Source organism: Myotis daubentonii, chromosome 3 (assembly GCF_963259705.1).
Source record: "Myotis daubentonii chromosome 3, mMyoDau2.1, whole genome shotgun sequence".
Classification (NCBI taxonomy): Eukaryota; Metazoa; Chordata; class Mammalia; order Chiroptera; family Vespertilionidae; genus Myotis; species Myotis daubentonii.
In genome coordinates, this window is record NC_081842.1 from 182,323,379 (window position 1) to 182,346,762 (window position 23,384).

General features: G+C 52.8%; 1 protein-coding gene across 4 annotated transcripts; it reads left to right on the forward strand.

The window, feature by feature from the left end:
- Positions 1 to 78: 78 nt before the first annotated feature.
- On the forward strand, positions 79 to 21,903 carry LOC132231046 (NADH-cytochrome b5 reductase-like). 4 transcript variants are annotated; one of them, XM_059689477.1, is made up of 7 exons: positions 79 to 133; positions 4,707 to 5,006; positions 5,161 to 5,309; positions 8,407 to 8,494; positions 12,435 to 12,539; positions 15,485 to 15,688; positions 18,352 to 21,903. In XM_059689477.1, the coding sequence occupies exons 2-7, from the start codon at positions 4,812 to 4,814 to the stop codon at positions 18,553 to 18,555; spliced, it is 945 nt and encodes a 314-aa protein (XP_059545460.1). In that variant the 5' UTR covers positions 79 to 133; positions 4,707 to 4,811; the 3' UTR covers positions 18,556 to 21,903. The 4 variants fall into 4 exon arrangements, with proteins under 4 accessions (XP_059545460.1, XP_059545463.1, XP_059545464.1 ...); XM_059689480.1 differs by having other exon boundaries at positions 94 to 126; XM_059689481.1 differs by lacking the exons at positions 79 to 133; positions 8,407 to 8,494 and having other exon boundaries at positions 4,540 to 5,006; positions 5,161 to 5,319.
- The last annotated feature ends 1,481 nt before the right edge of the window (positions 21,904 to 23,384 follow it).

Here is a 23,384-nt window from a genome sequence, read left to right on the forward strand (position 1 = left end):
GCGCCGAGCCTCGTCCTGTGAGTGGCAGCCACTCGAACCAATCAAGGCCAGGCATCCTTGTCTTGCCCCACCCTCGGGGGCGGGAACAGGAAGGATCCTCGGGTGAAGGGAAGCCGTTCTGTGTAGGTGAGTGGTCGGGTCTGGGCAGGGATGGGACCAGAACACCCGGACTTCAAACCCGGACTCGGAGGAACTTGGGCCGCTAACCAGCAGCTGGAGCTTGGCGAGGACTTCCCTCTGAGCCCAGGGCCCTTTGCTGTAAAGACAGAATAGAAACGCCTAGGCCAGCGCACCTGCGCAGCGCCCTGCACGTAGTGGGTGCGCTGAGTGCCCTTCCCTCTCCGCCACTTCTCGCAGCTGCGGGCCGGTAACCGCGTCCCTCTCCCACGCCTGACAGCGGCCCTGTCCACACACCAGCGCCGCGGCTCGGCTCGTGGTGCAGGCCTCTTCCCAGCGCCCAGAGGGACTGACTTTCCTCCCTTTTCCTCGGGATTTCCCTTTCCGCCTCCTGGAAGCGGGGCCAGAGCGATGGAGGCGGCCTTTGCTCCTGGAGCAACACCTCGTTATCACATGCCCACTGTGATCGTTTAGGGGGGAAACAGCCGGGAAGCAAACAAGCAGTTGGAGAACAGACACACACACACACACACACACACACACACAGAGAGAGAGAGAGAGAGAGAGAGAGAGAGAGAGAGAGAGAGAGAACTGCCTGACACATAGTAAATACATGTTTAACGAATGAATACTAGTAGAAGCAAATAGTGTGCATGGTGGAGAATGAGAAGGGGCGGTCAGGGAGGGCCTCCGAGGGGAGGTGGCCTTTAAGCAAGGCCTGAAGGGTGAGGAGAGTCATCCAGTAGAGGCAGTGGGTGTCAAGGCATGGCTGAAAGGTGGTGCCTCTGAGACTGAAAAGGCAGAGACGGAAAGGAGGCGTGAACCGTGAACCGGGTCTTTAAAATTCGTGACTGACATGGCCAACTTCTCTACCAGTTTCCAAAATACCAGAGAAAGTGGGATTACTAAAACATGGAAAAGGTAAATTTAAGGCAAAGACTGATAGGAATAACCCTCACAATATATAGCTGCTTACAATAAATGGAGTTCTTTCCCTCATCTCACTTTATCTTTCTTTTAAATTGATCTTTATTGTTGAAAGCATTACAGATTTCTTTTGTTTTTTGTGTGTTTATTCCCATTGACCCCCTCCTCCAGCCACCTGCCCCTCCCAAGCTTTCACCACACTATTGTCTGTGACCATGGGTTATACATATCTATAATAATAAAAGTGTAATATGCTAATTAGACCAGACAGCTGAACGACCTTCTGGACTTCCTTCCGGACGAAGCCGCTGCAGCGGGGGCCAAGGCAGAGGCAGTTAGGGGCGATCAGGCAGGCAGGCAAGCGGTTAGGGGCAATCAGGCAGGCAGGCAGAGTGGTTAGGGGCAATCAAGCAGGCAGGCAAGTGGTTAGGGGTGATCAGGTAGGTAGGCAAGCAGTTAGGGGCAACCAGGCAGGCAGGCAGAGGGGTTAGGGATGATCAGGCAGGCAGGGGTGATCAGGTAGGTAGGCAAGCAGTTAGGGGCAACCAGGCAGGCAGGTGAGTGGTTAAGGGCTATCAGGAAGGTAGAAAGAGTAGTTAGGGGCAACCAGGCAGGTAGGTGAGTGGTTAAGGGCTATCAGGAAGGTAGAAAGAGTGGTTAGAGGCAATCAGGCAGGCAGGTGAGTGGTTAGGAGCAACAGGCAGGCAGGCAGAGGAGTTAAGGGAGAGAGATCAGGCAGGCAGGCAGAGGGATTAGGGGCAACAGGAAGGCAGTCAAGCAGAGGGGTTAGGGCAATCAGGCAGGCAGGTGAGTGGTTAGGGTGATGAGGCACGCAGGCAGGTGAGTGGTTAGGGCACTGAGGCAGGCAGGCAAAGTGGTTAGGTGTGATCAGGCAGGCAGGCAGGCGAGCGGCTAGGAGCCAGCAGTCCCAGATTGTAAGAGAGATGTCCCACTGCCAGTTTAAACCAGCAGTTGGCCATCCCCCAAGGGGTCCTGGATTGCGAGAGGATGCAGGCCAGGCTGAGGGACCCCCTCCCTGCCACCGTGCACGAATTTCATGCACCGGGCCTCTAGTATGCATATAGGTTCCCCAATTAATCTCTCTCCCTCCCTACCCCCACCTTCCCTCTGAAATTCATTCATCTGTTCATGGTTCTATTGCAGAGAGTAAGAAATTGGCATAGCCTGGCTGGCATGGCTCAGTGGTTGAGCATCGACCTATGAACCAGGAGGTCACAGTTCGATTTTCAGTCAGGGCACATGCCCAGGTTGCAGGCTCGATCCCCAGTGTGATTGTACAGGAGGCAGCCAATCAATGATTCTCTCTCATCATTGATGTTTCTCTCTCTTTCTCTCTCTCCCTCTCCCTCCCTTTCTCTCTGAAATCAATAAAAATTAAAAAATAAAAATGAATTGACATAAAGAGGGTACCAGACCTCATTCCCTCATGTACATACCTGGCACATCACATGCAATAAAAGTGAGTCAAATTGATGTAACACCATGCTAGGCTGCAAGCTCTGTGAAGATGGACCCACGTCCCCTTTACCTCTGCTATAGCATAGCACCTAGCACTGTGCCTGGCTCCCAGACTTTATCTGTAAACAGAATGAGCACTCACCACTCACTGGAGCCTTACAAATGCCAGGCCTGAGCTTGGTGGTAGAATACAGAAAAAATAAGATGCCACCCTTGCCCTCAAGGGGGTCCCAGCCTGCTAAGCCTTCCTGAAATAGCACCAGTAGTAGAACCAGGTTTTCTGAAGCCAAACCCTTTCCTCTATAAGATAGATTTATTGCACACAGGGGGACTACCCTTCTAAAACCAATGAGAGTAAGTGATAAGAAAATTTGGACAAGCTCTGATCAGGAAGAGCCTTGGGCATCGGGCAAGAAGATTGGATTCAATCCAGTAGGCGATGGGGAGCTGTTAGAAGTTGCTAAGCAGGGGACTGGTGTCATCAGAGCTGGTGGCAGGTGCACTGATGGATGGTGTAGAGAGACTAGAAGCACATCCTTTGGGCCTGTGGGAAGCTCCAGCGTAAATGGATGTGGGAAGCAGGAAAAGTGGAAAAGTTCTTAACCATTAATATTCCTTGGGAAGGCCCTGGCCCAGTAGCTCAGTTGATTAGAGTGTCGTTCCCAATACGGCAAGGTTGTGGGTTTGATCCCTGGTCAGGGAACATACAAGAATGAACCAATGAATGCGTGCATAGGTGGCACAACAAATCGATGTCTCTTTCCTCTCCCTCTCTCTCCCTCTCTTCCTGCCCCCTCTCTCCCTTCTTCTCTCTCTAAAAAAAGATTCCTGGGAAGTGATTGGTAACCAAGAAACAGGACTTTCAGATCCTCTGGCCAACTTAGTGGTTTAGCCCTCTGCCCTTCCACAGACTTGGCCCACACCTTGATCCTAGCACTTTACGCACAAATGAAATTAGTGCCATTGGGAGGCTCCGGGGTAGCCATAAAATTCAGTGACAGTTTGGCAAGTTGGACCCTTGTTCTGTGCCATCAGGCGCTGGGAATTGTATGAAGACCCTCCCCCCCCCCCCCCGCCCCCTGCTCTGACTCCATTCTTCCCCCGTCCTCCAAAAGCATGAAATCTAGTGAGAAAGAGCACTAGCCTGGAGACATAAGAGACCTGCTAACCTTACCACTCTGGCTTCCTGACCTGGGCCTCAGTTTTCTGTGAGGTGAGGAAGAACACGGATTGAGTGGGGCAGTGCAAGGTGCTTGGCGTAGACTCTGGCTCAGTTGGTGGCATCTGTTCTATATGGTTATTATCCCTTTAGAGCATTGGTTCCCAACCTTCCTAACGCCGCGGCCCTTTAATACAGTTCCTCATGTTGTGGTGACCCCCAACCATAAAATTATTTTCGTTGCTACTTCATAACTGTAATTTTGCTACTGTTATGAATCATAATGTAAATATCTGATATGCAGGATGTATTTTCATTGTTACAAATTGAACATAATTAAAGCATAGTGATGAATCACAAAAACAATATGTAATTATATATGTGTTTTTCCGATGGTCTTAGGCGACCCCTGTGAAAGGGTCGTTCAACCCCAGAGGGGTCGCGACCCACAGGTTGAGAACCGCTGCTTTAGTGGCTGACTCTCCCACAAGGCCAGTTGCTCCTCCAGAGCACAGACTAGGCTCACTCACCTCTGCATCCCAGCACCTCATTCAGCGCCCCTGTTCGTGTCTACGGCAGGAATGAATGAGAGGAAATCAAAGGCGGGGGCTCTTAGAGGTCGTTGCATTTTAGAGGAATGATATTTAATCAAATAATGTTCTGTGACGTGAGATTTATCCTCAGTTCTATTCTCAGGCAAGAGGGAGAGAACGTCCTCTTTTACTTCAATTTCCCTGTGGAATTTTAAAATATTTTTAAAATTCAACAAGATTTTCTATGTAAAGTGCTTAATCCAGCACTCAGAGCACAGGAAAAGGTCAGGAAACCTTGATGCCCGCTTTGATGGTTCTGTTCTGTTTGCCTGCCTCCCGCTCCAGGCACCAGACTCCAGGGTGGTTCATCCCTGTCCTCAGTGCTCACACAGCGCACGCACATACGCAAGGCATCTGCACATCTCAGGAGGATGGGAGGAGTCGAGGTGACCAGAGTGTAACGATATGTTTTCCCTCTCCGGACCTTCCAGGGAACGGGGCCTGGGCCAGTGACTCTCACAGAGCCAGGCCTGCTCTGGGAAGAGCACCTGTCGTCTCCCCCCACCTCCTACCCCCCCAGGCTGCCTGAGCCTCTGATGATGGATGAGAAGGGGGAGGACGATGATGAGGAAGCCTGGCTGCAGCTTCGGCCTGTGGAGCCCTTGCCCTCCCAGTGCTGCGGCAGTGGCTGCTCACCCTGTGTGTTCGACCTCTATGACCGAGACCTGGCGAGGTGGGAGGCAGCCCGAGCCAGCAAGGACAGAAGCCTGCTAAGAGGGAAGGAATCACCGGTAAGGGTCTCCTCAGACCAGAGGGCTCGGGTGGCAGCATCTGTCTGGCCTCAGGTCCGCCGGGATAGATAGCCTCTCCCTGGGGAAAGTGGGGAAGATGCTTGCATGTCTCTTGAGTCTCACTTTCTAGCCGCTGGATATTTTCCTGTTGCAGAACTTCCCCTCCAAACTGAGCCCAGAGACGTTCCTGGCCTTCCGCATCAGTGCCATGGACAAACTCACTCAGGACACCTACTGTGTGCGGTTTGCACTACCCGGGAGCAGCCAGCTCGGCTTGCGGCCCGGCCAGCACCTCATCCTACGGTACACTCAGGTAGTGGGAGGATCAAAGCTTTGCAGCTCTGCTTTGCCATTTGCTAGCTGTGTGGCCTAGGGCGACGGCTTAACCCCCCACTAATCATCTTCAAAGTAGACATGGTAATACATGATTCAGAGGGTTCTTGGGATTGAACAAGAATGCATTTTCATAGTAAATAAAATAGCAAACACTAATAGCACATACTATCCAAGGGACAATTCTGTGTGCTTATGAGCTCATTTAATTCCCACAAATCCCGAGGAGTAGGTACCGTTAGCATACCCGCGAAGAAACTGAAGTCACCGAGGCTTAGTAGCCTGCCCAAGGTCACACAGTTAGGAAGTGTTGGAGCCAGGATTGGAAGGCAGGCAGCGTGGCTCTAGCGCCTGTGGTATTAACCTGTATGATTCGCGCCAGTCGATAGAAAGGACACTGTCTTTGAGAACAAGGGACTTGCCCAGTATCACATAGCCAATAAGTTGTGGAGCCAGCATTCAAACGCAGACAGCCCAGCTCCTGAGTTACACTCTTAACCACTCTCAAGTTTCTTCTTCCTCCAGCCTACCTGTGTACTCTCCTCCCGCCTGTTTCCACCTTCACCTGTCCAGGCACAAAGACCCTTTGGGACCTCCAGATGGAGGCCTCTGCCGGGCAGTTAACGCTGTGGATATGAGGCTCAGCAGAGAGATCTGAGCTGCAGACATGGGCATGGGAATCATTGGCATCTACCTGGACAGCATTTGGGAGCACGTGGCATGGAAAGAGGGAAGGGCAGGGAACCAAACCCTGGCTACTCTAGCATTTACGGTATTGGCAAGAGGAGGAAGAGCCAGCAAAGGAGACAGAAGGTGAAGCCAGAGGACGACGAGAACCAAGAGAGAGCATATTACTGGTCACCCTCTGGCCACTTGCCTTGCACTGACCCCTGGTGTTTGTGCCCAGCTCGTTCTGGCCTGTGGCCTGGCTGGCAGTCCTTAAAGCTCACCATTCCCATGGATGGGAGGGGCCAGAGGGCAGGTCACAGCTCCATGCAACTGACCATAAGTCAGGAACTCCCTCCCTCTCCTCCACCCTCTCCGCCACTCCAGTGACCTTCCTAACCCATGCAGCTGACCATGTCACTCCCTGTTCCAACACCTGTGCTCATGACGCCTACATAATGGCATCCTAACCCAGACTCCCAGCTTCCTTTCCCATCAAGTTCTCTCTCCCCCTGCTGCATATGTGCCCCTTGTTCCAGCCTCATGATCCACTCACCAGTTCCTGCCCTACATCATCCTACCTCTAAGCTTCTGCCCAGTATTCGCCTGCCTGGAATTACTTCCCATTCTCACCTGTCAGTGGCCTGCTCACCCTTTAACCCCAGCTCCGGGAGGCCCCCTGAGGTTCCCGGTGCTCCCAGTGAGTGGTTGCTCCCTCCGTAGCATGTCAGTTTTGCCTGTTGTAGCAAATGTCACCGAGCTCTTTGCAGCCAAGCCCAGCTCCTGAGTCACACTCTTAACCACTCCTCTGATTTCTGAGAGAAGAAGGGAGAGAGGGATAAACACATGAGAGATAATCATTGATTGGCTGCCTCCTACAGGCCCCCTACTGGGGATCAAGCCAGCAACCTAGGATATGCCTGACCGGGAATTGAACCCTAACCTCCTGGGTCAGCACTCACTTGCTCACTGAGCTACACCGACTGGGCAGGACAGGACTTTTACAAAAACCTTTGCGTACCTTGCAGGGCTGGAGAAGGGGAGCTCTGAGGAGTGGTGGTGAGGAACATGGCTCGGCAGTCAGAGCTGTGGGTGACTTTGGGCAAGTGGCTTTCCTTTTCTGAGCCGTGTGTTTTTCACGTGGGTTATTATTTGAATTAAAGAAGATAATGCATATAATGTGCTTGGTGTGTAGTAGGCAGGTAAGACAACAAGGGTGCTATTTTCATGACAATCATTCTGCACCCTTGTTGACAACATTGTGCGGAGGATTTATACCCGGGGTCGGGCTTTGGACTAGGGCAGCGGTTGCCAACCTTTCGGACCTCACGGACCACCAGTTGGTGACCACTGGACTAGGGCACCTTTGAGGGTCCTTCCCAATCTAATGAACCTGGCACGTGGTAGTAAGTATTTAATAAACAACTTGTTAAAAACAGTTGTTTTTATCTTTATCATTCTATGGTTGAGAAGAAGTCAGGAAAAAAACACATTGATGTCCTAAAAACAGCTCACATCATCAATGTATCCTTTTAAAAAAAAAATATATATATATATATGTTTTTATTGATTTTAGAGAGAGGAAGGGAGAGAGAGAAACATTGATGAGAGAGAAACATCCATTGGCCGCCTCCTGCATGCCCCCCACCAGGGACTGAGCCCACAACCCTGCCATGTGCCTTAGCCAAGAATTGAACTGGTGACCTCTTGGTGCATGGGTCAGTGCTCAACCACTGAGCAACACAGGCCAGGTATCAATGTACTCTTGAAGCAATTTCCCATCTGTAATCCCAGTGGAGCTACACCACAGGGACAAAGATGGTTGGCCCATTTCATCAAAGGGGGCAGTTTCATATTGATCATAATTTATAGATGAACTAGAGGCCTGGTGCACAAAATATGTGCACTGGGGGAAGGGGTCCCTCAGCCCAAACTGCACCCTCTTGCAGTCCAGGAACCCTCGCTCCTTACTGCTTGCCTGCTCACTGTTCCTTACTGCTCAGCTTGCTTCTCTTTAGCACTGCCCTGGAGGTGGGAGAGGCTCCCGCCACTGCTGCTGTGCTCGCCAGCCGTGAGCCGGCTTCTGGCTGAGCATCGCTCCTCCTGTGGGAGCTCACTGACCACCAGGGGCAGCTCCTGCATTGAGCGTCTGCCCCCTGGTGGTCAGTGCGCATCATAGCGACCAGTCGTTCTGGTCGGTCCTCTGTAAAGGTCGCTTAGGCTTTTATATATATAGATGACCTGTGGGGGGATGCAGCCAGCCTGGGGCAGCGGGGGGCTCAGTGAGGACCACTGGGGATGACCAGGCCCGCCTTTGCTTTCACCAGCCTGGTGGAGCGGATCCTAGACGGGTTTGTCGAATGCCTGCCTGCCTGCCTGACTGAGTGCTTCTCTCTCCCAGAGGGACAGTAGATGGCTTAGAAATCCAGAGAGCCTACACACCCATCAGCCCTGTCAATGCAGAAGGCTACTTTGAAGTTTTAATCAAGGTGAGCTGACTCACACGATGCTCCGAGCTGTGGACGGAAGCCCCCATTTGCTGGCTTGGGTGGGATGGGGCAGTTCCCACTGATGTGGAAGAGCCAGTGCTCACATGGAAGGAGGCTGGCCCGAGGGAAGAGAGGGGCTTCTCCCACCTCCTTCCTGGTGGAGGGGTCTGCTCGACCCCCAACAGAGGGCTTATTCCTGACAGATTTTATGAAAAGGAGCCTCAGACTGAGCAAGTGAAAGCTGCTCCTCATTTTTGTGCCTGTCGGTGGAGAGAGCACTGAGCCTGGGGGAAAGGGGACCCATTGTGTGCTGGGCTTGGGGGTCCTCAGACAGCGGGGCAGCCAGAACAATACAGTGTGTTAGACACATAGCCAGGAGGCCCCAGTGCAGCGCAGGGTGGCTGGCGCTATGGAAAGCAGGCTGGGCCTCCGTGCAGAAGATGCTGTATGTTTAAGTAAAGGGGTGGGGAACCAGAGGGAAAGGTGGGCGGAAGCTCTAAGTCAGCGGTTCTCAACCTGTGGGTCGCGACCCCTTTGGCGGTTGAAAGACCCTTTCACAGGGGTCGCCTAAGACCATCCTGCCTATCAGATATTTACATGACGATTCATAACAGTAGCAACATTACAGTTATGAAGTAGCAACGAAAATAATTTTATGGTTGGGTCACAACATGAGGAGCTGCATTTAAAGGGCCAGAAGGTCGAGAACCACTGCTCTAAGTGCTGGGAACTGCATGTGCAGTGGAGAAGGAGGCCTGATGGGGGAATCTGCTTATTTGTCCTGGATCGAAAGGGGCCATGCAAGGAAAAGTGGGATGCGGAGCACCTTGTGGACCAAACTAACCTGAGATGACTTCTCAGGGAAGTGGGCAGGGGCTGGGGCATTTGAATTGGGTCTTAAAGGAGGAGTAGAAATTGGCAGTGGCAGGGAATGGCATCTAGGCCAAGAGGATGGATAACCAAAGGCAGGGAGAGGTGAAACAGAGCAGGGTCTTGTGGAAACTGTTCCCAGTCTGAATGGCAGGAGGAAAGGTGCTTGTGGGGCAGCCAAGGTGGTGAGGGGTTTGGCCGAGATGAGATGAACAAAGTGGGTTGGATACAAAATACCCCAGAGGCCCAAAGAATAGACACCAAGTATATAAGAAGTCATGAAGGTCCAATTATGTGGAAAAAATAATTAGGTGGGACTGCATGAAATTGCTGATACTCTAATATTTTTGACTTACAGAAACAGCAGTGTCATGTGGGTCAGCCTAACACATAGCTCTAGATCTGTGGTCAGCAAACTGCGGCTCGAGAGCTACATGCAGCTCTTTGGCTCCTAGAGTGTGGCTCTTTCACAAAATACCACGTGCGGGCGCGCACATACAGTGCGACTGAAACTTCGTGGCCCATGCACAGAAGTCGGTATTTTGAGGAAGAGCCACACTCAAGGGGCCAAAGAGCCGCATATGGCTCGAGAGCCGCAGTTTGCCGAGCTTCAGTTTGCCGACCACTGCTCTAGATCATCATTTCTCAAATGCAGTCCTAGGAAACACCAGTGTTTAAGAATAGCTTTCACATCCTTTTATCTCCCTCGTAGGACAGGGATTACCCCCATTTCATTGATAAGCAAACTAAGGCCCCAGGAGAACTTGAAGCTCCACAGCCAGTAAGTGTGGCAGATGGTGAGCCCTGGCCTCCTGACTCCAAGACCCCAGCACTGTCTCTGGCTCCCACCTCCCCTGCCTGCCTTCAGAGCCCGAGTGTTTACTCCCTCCCACATAAGCTTGGATGGGATCCCTTCTCCGCACAACTGTTTGTCTGGGAGATTCCACAAATCCTCTCCAAATGGCCTGCTTCCCCAAGCTGCTTGTCTGGGTGTGTTTCTGTTGAAAGGATAAGCCTAGAGACAGTCCCCTCCCAGCTGCAAGGCTGCTTTTCTCCTTGGTTTCCCAGAAAGCCTCTCTATAGAGAGATGCTTAATTACCCCTAAGCCGCTGGCTAGGAAGAGCTGGAAATGTCTTTGCAAATTGGGCAGACAGATGGTTTTAGGTTTACCCTCCCTGGTAGACGAGAAGGAGGAGTTCCCAATTCTCAGGCACCTCCTGGGCACCAGGCACTGCTTCTGGCTCTTTATTGTTTCGTTTCAACCTCATAACCACCCTACAGAGTACGTCATATCCCCATTTTACAGATGGAGAAGGGATGACATCAGAGGGGTGATGTCATTCTCCCCAGGCCCCTTGGGTAATACAATTCCAAGTGGAAGAACAAAAGTTCAGCGTCTGTCCTGGTTAACTAGTGTGTACTGAGCCAGGCTCTGTGTGGGCTGTGCCTTCCCTGAGACTGGGGCCAGAAAACAAGGTGTGCTCTGAGACAGCTTCCAGCAAGTTAGGGAACTGTAGCTTCCCTCCCAGACCTCTTCCAGGTGAGCCTGGCAAGGATTCCCTGGCTTCAGGCACCGGGTGTCTAAGGAAGTCAGGGATGGTGCTAGAGGGGGCTGCGGGTGCCGAAAAACATGTCTGGTGACCAGAGCCCAGCCTGGTTATAATCTCATATCAAACACCCTTCCAGTCCTGTGGTTCAGTGCTTCCCTCCTACCCCCACCCTACTGTGTCCACTTGCTGTTCCCAGCACCTGACCTGGGCTGTCCTACCCCTGACCGTACCATACTTGATGCCCAGAATCCTCTCTGCCCTCTACCTCCCATTCCCAGAGAATTCGATCTTACCCAGTTTTCAAGGTCCAGCTCAAACGTTTCCTCCTCCAGGAAGCTATCTTTTTTTTAATGTATTTTTGTTGATTTCAGAGAGGAAGAGAGAGAGAAAAACATCAGTGATGAGGATCATTGATTGGCTGCCTCCTGCACGCCCCCGACTGGGGATGAAGCCCACAATCAGGGCCTGTGCCCTTGACCAGAATCGAACCTGGAACCCTTCAGTCCACAGGCTGATGCTCTATCCACTGAGCCAGACCATCTAGGGCCAGGAAGCTATTCTTGATCCTGCTCCATTGGAAGTGACTGCACCTCTTCAGTGTTCTCCCAGCACTTTATCCTTCTCATGCAGTATTAGGTGGTCTCTACCATGTGTGTGTCTGAGACAGGACAGGTTCCTCCTGGACTGAGAGCTCCTTAATCTGAATAACTGAGTGATTGATCGATTCACTCATTCATTCATTTGTTCATTCATATATTTATGAATGAATTCAGGTCAAGCTGTCTTCAGCAAGGTGCCTGGCACAGCGAGGGCAGGCCCTCAGAAAATGTAGTCTGCCTCACATGGAGGAATCTCCACATCCTTCATTTTTTCATCCATCCAGGAAACAGTGTAGGCTGGTGCAGAGCTTTCAAATGAGTGGGCTACACACTGATTCCAGCCCTAATTTTATTTGGATTTGGCCTGTAGAGTGTTTTAAAAATTTGACTTAATTGCTGACATTTCAAAAATGGGAGATTTAACATAAAAATATGGATGTTTTGCTCCTATGGAAAATCAGATCTGGCATCATCAGCCCCACCAACTGTACTGGAATCTACAAAGTGGCTTCTTCCTTTAGAAGGAACATTCACTCCCCAATTTACCACAGTCCCTACCGTTCCCTGCTGCCCTCTGGAACTGAGACTGTTAGTTGTCACTAATCATTTCATACCCAGCTCTGCACTCAGTTATGTTACCTGTATGGGCCCTGAGTTATCTGGGTTGAGACCTCTGTAGTTAAAGCTGAAGGTCCTATGGATTCTCATCCCAGCCTCCCCATTTCCCTGGTGTGTAAGCTCCTGGGCCTCCTCTGAACATTGGGAATGACAGTACCAATCCTGTGGGATGAGGAGGATGATTAAATGAGATGACGCTTGTACAGTATTTAGCGTTGCAGAAAGGGCTCCCCGGGAATGGCTGGTGTGGTGTGGATTGGCAGCACTGCCCGTCCCGATGAAGTCTCCTGTGTTTGCTCCCAGTGCTACCAGACTGGGCTGATGTCCCGGTATGTTGAGTCCTTGAGAGCAGGAGACACGGCTTTCTGGCGAGGACCTTTCGGAAACTTCTTCTATAAACCAAACCAGGTCAGTGCCAGCACACGGAATCCTCAGGAGACCCCCCTCCTTCCCCCCTCCCCTCCGTACCCCTCCGTACCCCAGCTTAGCCTCCAAGACTGCAGCTTCCAGTTTCGGGTTTCTGAGTCTCACGGTACCATTCTTCCTGAGAGTATCCTTGGGGCTGGACGTGGGAGGCGATGGACTAGGCACTAAGAAATACAATCGCCTGCCCATGCTCCAGAACTGTCCATGGCTGCCCATCTCTTAGAAAACTCCGACTCACATACTTGGTATTTAAGACCCCGATCCCATCTCACCCGCAGATATCTTTCCAGATGCACATTCCTGTTACAAGACCACAGAGACTGCCCCCTCATTCTGTCTCATGGCTCACTGCCTGGGAGGCCACTGCTTCCCAGCCGGGAAGGCTCTTCTCCTTATCTTCATGCTACGCTCAGAGCCTTCCCTGATGTTCCCAGGAGGGATCAGTAATTTTGCATCAGTTGGTGCATATCTGGAAGGCAGTTTGGCAGTATGAAGAGTCTTGTGAATCTCTGACCCAGTAATTCCACTTCTGGAAGTCTGTCCTGTGGCAGGAATCCAAAACGTTGACTCTTGCACATGTTCATTACAGCTTTATTTATGGTAGCAAGAAATTGGAGATAGCTGAGTATTCAGCCACAGGGGAACATTTAAATACACTGGGTTTCAGGTACTTAAAAGAATTATCCTGGATTTTAAAATTATGTTTATAATTGATATTATATGTTTATATTATAAGATCAAGTGGCAAACACTAGGCACAAAACTGAATAGACACCAGACTGGGAAACTAAGTTAAAATGCACAGAAAAAAAAATATGGAAAGAAAATGCAATTAAATGATAGCCTTATTTCAGCTCTGGGTGATGAAATAAGGGGTGATTTTTATTTTCTTCATTATACTTTCCAAATTCTCCATGATGAACACCTATTACCTTTCTAATTAGGAAAACAAAAACAAGGAAGAGAACGAGTCATTCCTCTCCATTCTTTTTGTTTAAAAATAGCTTTTATTGTTTGTTTTTCCTTATTATAAATGCAATACATGTTCATTACCAAAAAATAAAAATAAAAATCAGCAGATATATAGAGAGGCAATAAGAAGAAAATAAAGAACACCTGCAGACCATCTACCCAGACATATCAGTCTTAGTACCTTGGCATGTACTCTTCTAGATCCTCTTCCATGCGTCAGTGTATGAACAAGTGCACACACCTTTGTGCATATAGTGATATCAAGCATGTATGTGCCAAGCTCTGATTTGAATCCTCACAACAGCTCCTAGTACTGCTACCCTCATTTTACAGATAAGGAGTATATATATATATATATATATATATATATATATATATACATATACATATATACATGCATACAAAATATACTTTAAAAAAATACATTTTTCAAAGTATATTTTTATTGATTTCAGAGAGGAAGGAAGAGGGAAAGAGAGAGATAGAAACATCAATGATGAGAGAGAATCATCGATTGGCTGCCTCCTGTATGCCCCCACTGGGGATTGAGCCTGCAACCCAGGCATGTGCCCTGACCAGGAATCGAACCGTGACTTCTGGGTTCATAGGTGAACGCTCAACCACTGAGCCATGCTGGCCAGGCAGGGTGTGCATATATTAACACTCTTCTACAATGTTCTCCTAGTGCTAACCATTTTCAGCCTTGCATTTCAGTTGAGGATGTCCCTGTGTCCCCCAGACCTAAGAGCAGGCACTGAGGATCTTCCGTTTTCTCGCAACCTTGAGGTGCGCCTGACGAAGGTGGTCTTCACCACCTTTTCTGGGTGGAGCCTCTCCATGCCTCGTGGCTGCTCCCTTGCATCCACAGAACACGGATGGAAACCCCTGCACTTCCTGTCTAGGGAGGATGTCGGGCCCAGCAGTGAGGAAGAAGAGATGGGGTCCCACACATTGACGCCGGCCCCTGAGGAGGCTGGGGTGTCTTGCTGCTCTGCAGCTGTCTTCACTGGAGATGGACATCAAGTCAGCCTGGAGGACTGACACATTAGCATTGATCTGTGTGCTCCTCCACACACATTCCCATGCCTTCATCCAGGGCCGGGCCCTTGCTGGACCCTGGGGCCCAGGACGGGTCAGACAAGAACCCTGTACTCCAGAAGCTCATGGTCTAACGGGGAGACTGACACCCAAACAGATGACCACAGCACAGCATGGCCAGTGTTGGGAGGCAGGTCCACAGGGGGCTGAGGGAAACCAGGAAGGACCCCTCACCTGTCCCTGGCTCAGGGAAGGCTTCCCAGGGCAGCACCTGAGCAGCAGGAGGAGGAGGACCAGGGTAGGCTAACGACTGGGAGACGGCAGGGCAGGGAATCGGGCTGGATGGTATGGCGGGCAGTAAGGGGCTCAGAAAGGGGAAGGAATCTATGTAAAGTATCCTGTAGTCTGGAGAGGGGCAGGCTCAGGTTTCCAAACCAGCGCCCTGAGAGCTCTGCAGGGCTGCCCTGGCACAGAGGAAGCAGCCCGAGTGCAGGGCCGGCATGGTGGCAGTGGGCCAGGCTGTGCTGAGAGCAGGTTTTAGCTCAATGTGAGGTGGGAAGACCTCCCTGGCAAAGGGGGTCAGTCCGTCATAGAGCAAACTGCCTGGCAAGGTAATGGGCTGCCTGTCAGCAGAAGCATGTAAGGGTCCTGTGGGGATGTTTAGCAGGAAAACAAACCACTGTAGGATGGGCCACACCCTCAGGCTCCCTTTCAGCACCAGATTCCTTGGTTTCTGTTACACAGACCTTCCAGGCTGTAGACTAACAAGCAAGGTGGTATCCTAGAGAAGGCAGAGCGGGCAGCACTAGGAAGGGCAGGGCCCTCCGGTTCGGGCAAGCCCAAGAACAGGCCCCAAAGCGGGTCGGTCGGGTGAGACCCCCCCAATCCTTCCTGTCTATACCCCTCCTGTTCCCCAGTACGGTGAGCTGCTCATGCTGGCTTCGGGCACCGGCCTGGCCCCCATGGTGCCCCTCCTGCACAGCATCACGGACAATGCGGAGGATGAGACCTTTGTCACCCTGGTCGGCTGCTTCAAGACCTTTGAGGGCATCTACCTGAAAACCTTCCTGCAAGAGCAGGCCCGCTTCTGGAACGTCCGCACCTTCTTTGTTCTCAGCCAGGTAAGCCTGGGGTGGGGTTGGGGGGGCGACTTCCTTTCCCAGTTGAGACTGCGCTTCTGCCCCTGTCCCAAGGCTTCTGTGGTTCTGCTCCCAGGCTGCAAAGATCCAGCCCCTGGTGGTCCTACTCCAGAGGCCCTGCCCTTACTGCTCATCAGTATAAGACAGCACAGGGATGGGTGCTGCTGAGGGTGTTCAGGATGCTGCAGCAAGCAGGGAGGGTTTCACAGAGGAGCTGGCACCCAAACCTGGGCTTGTGGGTAGAGTTCAAGTTCACCAGCAATAGAGGGCCTTCAGCTCTGGGCTGGGGCTTGGATGATGCCAGGGGCCTGGCATGGGTCAGGCGAGTGGGCTGGCCATCAGTGGCAGGGACCATGGAGTGACAGGCACCTCCTGTTCGTCCGCACTCCCTCCACTCAGGTTGCTCCCTCTCCTGCCTGGTTGCAGCGACAGCTTGAATCTTCGAGCGAGCGTCTCCCTGCTCCAGACACCCCCTGTTGATTTGTCCTTCATCCTGCAACTGGGAGGGCAACTCTGACACACCTCCGCCCGGCGTCCAGCCCTTCCCCGGCTCCCCACTGCTCTCAGCCCGCATGGCTGTGCCAGTCCTCTGCCGCCTTGCCTCCAGGCACGCCCTCCCTGCGTGCTGCGTTCTGGTGGCACTGGTCTGCTGAGCTTGCAGGTGCTGTCTGCTCTTCTGGCTGCTGGGCCTGTGCTCACCACCGTTCCCTTTGCCAGGAGTACTCCTCCCTGCTTCTTCCCCCAACACCTACTCATCCCTCATCTCCGCTGAGGGAATGCCATTCGGAAAGCGCTCCCTGAGCCCAGGCTGGATGGATGTTTGTACTGTCACTGCCGGGGCTCTCCTTTGCAGCAGCACATTGTTTACCGTCCCCTCCCCACCTGAGCAGTAACCAGACCCTGTGCATCTCGGGTGTGCAACTGAGGAGGCTGAGCGAGCCTAACTGGCCTGAGGGAATCGGGCAGTGGGAAGGAGAGGGGAGGCCAGTGTTCCTGCCCTCAAGGGCCCATAGCAGGGGTCCTCAAACCTTTTAAATGGGGGGCCAGTTCACTGTCCCTCAGACCGTTGGAGGGCCGGACTATAGTTTAAAAAAAAAACTATGAACAAATTGCTATGCACACTGCACATATCTTATTTTGAAGTAAAAAACAAACAAAACGGGAACAAATACAATATTTGTATTTGCATGTGGCCCGCGGGCCGTAGTTTGAGGACCCCTGGCCCATAGGGTGTGTGGGAGCTTGGAGGGAGCCAGGAAGATCCAGGTCCTCAGAGGACCCATCAGCACCACAGTGCTGTCCTCAGAGGGCCCCCAGGGTCAGAGGAGCTCTGTGAGGTGGATGCCCAGGCTCTGGACTGCACCTGAGATTAGAGCCGTGATGGCGAACCTATGACACGCGTGTCAGAGGTGACATGAGAACTCATTTTTTTGGTTGATTTTTCTTTGTTAAATGGCATTTAAATATATAAAATAAATATCAAAAATAGAAGTCTTTGTTTTACTATGGTTGCAAATATCAAAAAATTTCTATATGTGACACGGCACCAGAGTTAAGTTAGGGTTTTTCAAAATGCTGACATGCCGAGCTCAAAAGGTTTGCCATCACTGGGTTAGAGGCTGCCCTCACGGAGCCTCTACCAGGTTTGCCATCGCCCGCCCTCCCCACACTGGCTCAGAGAGAGGTCACTGTCACGCGGCCAGGAGTGGCAGCAAAGTCAGATTCCAACCCAACCCGAACCCCTCTCTCCTTCCTGCCTCTGCTTAGCCCAGGAACTAGAAGCTCAGAGGTCTGAATAGTCCTGTTCTGTTGGTTTTTGTTTGTTTGCTTTGGGTACTGGTTACATGAGTTCTTCGTTAAAGTTCTTCAAACTATGTATATGTAATGATTCCTACGATTTTTATACGTATGTTATGCTCCAAGTCGGCCGGCAGCAGAGCTTTCCTTTAGTGGCCCTGAGGCCGAACGCCACAGCCAAGCCAGAAGCACAGAAAGAGCCGCCCTGGTCCCTCGGCTCCGTGCAGCCCGAGCCACCTCCACCTTTCCCTGAGAGAAAGAGACCCGCTCTTGGTCCCGGCGCGGCTGCTGGGAGCTCTGACCGGCATGGGCAGCAGGCGGCCGGGAACCTTGCCTGTCAGAGCACCGGCCCCGTCCCCAGGCCTGGCACAGTGCTAGGCACAGAGTGACCACCCAGTAAATACTGGTAAACCAACAAGTTAACTGACGTCTTAAACAGTGAACGCCAGTTATGCTCCCAGGGTGATGGTGTGGACAGCCTTGGGGAGATGCTGGGAGACCCACGGTAATGGGGAGAAAACACTCCCCCCACGGTGACAGGTACAGTGGCCCCCAAGAGGCAGTGAGGAACACAGGAGCCTGAGTTCTCCTGCCTCTGCTGCTACCTCATTGTGTGCCCCCGAATGTCCCTCCTCCCTGTGCTCCCCTGTTGTCAGAGGGTAACTGCCTACCTACAGGCTGGCGGTGGGGTGCTGTGTCCAGCGTGAGCAAGCGCCTGACTTGCGGTAGGGCTAGGGGAAGGTTGCCTTCCCATCCCCTCTGCCTCAGTTTCCTCATTTGGCGGGGATAGCTGTGTGTGAACTCGGAGGACCCCCAGCAGTCACCCCCACCGTTTCTCATCATCCCAGGAGAGCTCCCCGGAGCAGCTTCCTTGGAGTTACCGGGAGAAGACCCGCTTTGGCCGCCTGGGCCAGGACCTGATTGAAGAGCTGGTTGGCTCCTGCCGGAGAAAGCCGTTTGCGTTGGTCTGTGGCTCGGCCGAGTTTACCGAGGACATGGCCAAGGGCCTGCTGCGTGCGGGCTTGGCCGAGGACTCCTACTTCCTCTTCTAGGCCTGGCCTCCCTTAAGCCCAGGCCAGGGGCCTGCCAGTGAGACTCCGGGAGGAGCACAGACTGGGACCAGAAAACGCGGCAGAAGACCACAGCTGACTCGCCCCGTGATGGCGGCGGCTGTCTGTACCTCCCCGCACCTGTTTCTCATCTGCTACCTCCCTCGGCAGGCATTCTGCAGTGGGGGGGGCGGGGGGGGGCGTGGAGGTGGCAGGAACCTGGGGAGGAGTAACCAGCTGGGAGTCAGGAAGGACTTCCTGGAGTCCTGGTCCAGGCTGAGCCCCAGGAGGAGGAGGGTTGGTAGGAAAAGGGGCCAGAAGAGCTCCCCCGGTTCCTCAGGTTAGGGGCTTGTGCCGTTAGACCATGTGCTTCCCCTGGGTGGCCTCAGGGCTGGCTCAGTGACTGTCCGTTAAGCACAGGGAATGACCACGGGCGGCTGAGAGCTCTTTGGAGGAGGAACTTACCTTCTGTACCTCCAGTGCCAGGAGCCGGACACCAGGAAGGCCTTGGGTTCTGTGACCTGACCCCATCCCCGAGCGAGGGCGGGCTTTGGGTTACCTTTGCTTTGTATTGGCCCTGGGCCTTTCCTGCTGCGAAGGGCTTCGCTCAGCCTCCCTTCCCTAGAGCCCAGCCCAGAGTCCTTTTTCCAGCAAAAGAGCCACAGCCACAAATGCCCCTCCTCCTGCAGGCAGCCAGCTCAGCCCTCCCTTCAGCTCTGGTGCCCTGGCGACGGTTGCTATGGAGATCTAAAGATAGAGCAGGAGTCAGGAGACCTGGGTCCTTCTCCCTGCTCTGCCCACTGAGTGGATGCTGATTCTGATCCACCCGCCCCTCCCGTCCACCCCCGCCCCCTCCATCCTGCGTGGGGCGTGCCCTCCCCGGGGAAGCGGGCGCCCCTGGGCAGCGCACTGCAGTTAATGAATTCTGCCTTCCGCAGCCGGGCTCCAGTGCGCTGCACCAGCTCAGGCTGGCTACAGGCCGCCCCAGAACCAGAACGTTATACCAGTCACGGCACCTCAGGATGAGAGAACCATGGAATCATCTAGTTAGAACTTCACAGTCAGAATCCCAGCCCTCCTCATGTCAGAGACTAAGTTCAGGTCTCCAGAGAGCATCTAGTCCGCCAGGCTCATTGTGTCGATGGGGAAACTGAGGACCAATGAGGCTGAGTGACCAGAGCAAGGAAAACCGTTCGCGGCGGGGCCAGCACCAGGAGCCAGGTCTCCAAGTGGCAGCCCGTGCTCAGTAGTTTTCAGACTGGGCTCCGCGGGACACAGGGGTTCCTGGTGTGGCAGCAGTGACGGGATGGCCAGGCGGGGTCTCCAGGCCCCCCTTCAGCCAGAGCAGCCTCATTTTTATTCAATTTATGTTTTGAGGCGGGGATTAATTTTCACTTCTGAAAAAACGGCTTCCTTGCACCACCCCAAAAGTTGCAACAAATCTGTGTGCTGCGCCATGTTCCGTAAATAATCATGACAGGCAGTTGGGGATGTTGCCAAGGGTTTCAAAGGCACAATTCCATGGTCAAATGTGTGTGGGGGATACCGACTGTGACCTTCACTGAGAATCCCATGCCCACGAGGACAGTAAAGGCTCCGAGAGTCCAATGGTGAAGAAGCGTTTTCCCTGTGTTGAACCCAGAGTTCCCCACGGTGTTTCCCTGTGGACCGTTGCTACCCACTAGACCTAGAGTCTGTGCCTGGCGCTCCTTGGGACATGCGCTGGGAGGTGCCAGGCTGCCGCAGCACCGCCTTTGAGCTCAGTGCGGTGTGCGGGGAGGCCCAGCAGGAACTGTGACCTCCTTTGGCCTCGCCTGTGACTTGGACAAGACATGTTTCCTCTCTCGGGGCCTCAGAAATCTGGGCGTCTTCCCCATGCTTTCCTCTCCCTAAGCACCTCTCATGCTCTCCTCACAGGGACTCCTGGGGTCCGATTATGGGCCAGGCTCTGTTGTGGGCACCGAGGGAGCAACAGGGAAAGGCAGGTGAGTTCTGGGAGCTCCTCCCGGAGCTTACAGCCCAAAAGGGGAGCAGGCGAACCTGCATCCCAGGGCCGCGTGTGTTCTGGGCGGGGACGCACGGAGTGCTGCTAGAGTGGACGGCCAGGGAGGGCCAGGGGCCCTCTGCGCTGGGTGAGGAGCTCCCAAGAGCATTACCCTCATTCATAAGGCTGATGGGGGTCCCCACTTGAGGGGTGGGGAGTCTGGGGCAGTTCTTGTGTGTCTTTGTCCCCTTTAGATACTTGACGCGTAGATATCACAGGCCACCCATGATACCCAGAAGCCCCTCTCGTCCTATAATGTCACCCCCCGCTCCCCTTCACCCCACGTGGGTCTGTGCAGCCTGGATACGGGTGGGGTCTCTCATCAGGGGACAGTGGTAGGGCCCCAGCCATGCCCTTGGTGCCAAGACGCCAACAGCTGATGTTGCCCGGAAACACGAGCTCATGCTGGGTGCTGGGCCTCGCAGGGTGCTAGTGAGCCCCGGACGAGGACTGGTTGGGAGATGTGGGGATGCACCTCTTTGAATCGGGCAAGGTTCCCGTCCGCTGGCCACTGCTGCCGTCTCTCTCCTGACGATGCCCCCGCCGCATGTCGTGGGAGGTGTGCTTTCTGGGTGACGGCGGCAAAACGGCAACGGCCTCAGTCCAGTCTTCACCATGCTGTGCTGCACCGCTCAAGCGACCCCTCGTTGGCCTCCCGGCCTCCAGCCTCTCTCCACCCCACCCCCCACCCCCGCCCTACCTCTCCAATCTTTTTGACTGTGGTGAGAACACTTAACATGAGATCAGCCCTCGTCACACACTTTTACGTGCACAGTGCATTATTGTTGACTAGGCACAGACCCCCAGCGCTCATCCTGCGCCCTTTTCCTAACACACATCTGAGCCCATCACGCCCTTGCTTAAGATCCTCCAGCGGCTGCCTGCCACCCTCAGGATACGGCCTCTCAGCTGTTCACCTCTCCAGACTTCCTTCATACTGACCCCTGGCCCCCAGCTCGTGTGCTCCAACTTGCTCTCTTGCATCAGCCATTCCCTTCCCATCGGCTGCTTCCCCTGCCTGGGCCATCCTGCCGTCCTCCTGTCGCCACGCGCCTTGGCCTTGTCTTCTAAGGGCTCAGCTCGGGGTCACTTCCTCTCGGAAGCCTTTCCTGCCTCTGCCGCTCCAGGCGAGGCTAGTGAGCGGGCTCGTGTGTTCTGTGTTGCACTTCTCAGACTCTCGTTTGTGTGCGAGCACCCCAAGGGTCCCCTACAGAGGCCTGTTAGGTGTGTTCCCAGTGTGGGGGGGTGCTCCGTGCATCCTGAATGTCTCCTGCCTGAATAATAAACAGCTAATGCTCATGGAGTACTTTACAGGTTGCAAAAGGTTCTTACAGCTGCACTGAAGCATGTAATTGTTGCCAAAATGCATTTTAGCGCCCATTTTACCGATGAGAAAACTGAGCTTATGCGACAGCAAGCCATGCTGCAAGGCCAGGTAGGGGTGCACGCATTCCAGCATGCTGTAATTGTTACACTGATCATACATGACACATGCGTGCACCAGGAGATGTGTGTAAAGATGGTCATTGCCACACGTTTGAAATAGCAAAGAGTAAAAAGTGCCTGTCTGTGCGTGAGTAAGAGAAGGCAGAAATGAGCCGAACTGTTCTATGGAGACCACCAGAACGTCGCACGGCAGGCACCACGAAGGACCAGGCCTGCACGTGCCAACACAGACTAAATCCTGAGACGGAATAGCTGAGTGAAAAGGGAAAGACACAGTGAGATAACCATAGTCAGAAAGTTTAAACACAGAATGGCGCCTAGTACTCAGGGAGGAGACCCACCCATCAAGGAGAGGTGACCTCTGGGGACAGGGAAGGGGCTGGGGGTGGAGGGCTCTTACCTGGTCACTGTGCTATAAGAATAGTTGAAGTGAATATGGCTGGACAGGAACCTCTGGTGAAGCTGGGTGACGGGTTCAGTGATTCTGCTTTATTATGCTCTACCGTTTTTTCTGTTTGAAATAGTTCCATAATCAAAGATTAAAAAAAATAAGATGAACAATACCTGCTCAAAGTGCTTCCGAAACTAGAGGCTTAACAACATTCATTCCACCCAGCCAGCGTTGCTCAGCGGTTGAGCATCGACCTGTGAACCAGGAGGTCAAGATTTGATTCCCGGTGAGAGCACATACCTGGATTACAGACTCGATACTCAGTGTGGGGCACACAGGAGGCAGCCGATCAATGATTCTCTCTCATCATTGATGTTTCTCTCCCTCTCCCTCTCTGAAATCAATAAGAATATATTTAAAAACAACAAAACATTCATTCCCTCTCCCCCACCTCAGGATTTGCTATGTCCCTATATACCTCCAAACTTTCAGTCTCTCAGTTGTGAGCACCTACTGTGTGCTGCCTGGTCTAGACACAGCAGCAATGGTGTAAACAATGCCCAGCACTCAGCTTCCGTGCTGTTCCTTCTTTCTGCTTGTCCCCCTTCTGTCCCTCGGAAACTCAGAGTGACTTTCCAGACACCACAGGTGGGGTTCTTTTTTCCTTCTTTTTATTTGTTTGTTGGTTGGTCTATTTTTAATCCCCACCGAGAATATTTTTCCATTGATTTTTAGAGAGAGTGGAAGAGAGAGGGAAAGACAAAAATATTGATGTGAGAGAAACACATTGGTTGCCTCCTGCACTCGCCCTGTGGGCCGGGAGGAGCCTGCAACGAAGGGACATGCCCTTGACCAGAATAGAATCCGGGACCCTTTGTTCCGCAGGCCGGTGCTCTATCCACTGAGCAAAACGGCTAGGGCATTTTCCCTTCTTTTTAATAAATGTTCCTT

Excerpts from the sequence above, each read along its gene's own strand:
- LOC132231046 (XM_059689477.1), top strand. The coding sequence starts at position 4,812 with ATGATGGATGAGAAGGGGGAGGACGATGATGAGGAAGCCTGGCTGCAG. Across the intron at positions 12,540-15,484 it reads TCTTCTATAAACCAAACCAG|TACGGTGAGCTGCTCATGCT; the intron begins GTCAGTGCCAGC and ends CCTGTTCCCCAG. Across the intron at positions 15,689-18,351 it reads CCTTCTTTGTTCTCAGCCAG|GAGAGCTCCCCGGAGCAGCT; the intron begins GTAAGCCTGGGG and ends TCATCATCCCAG.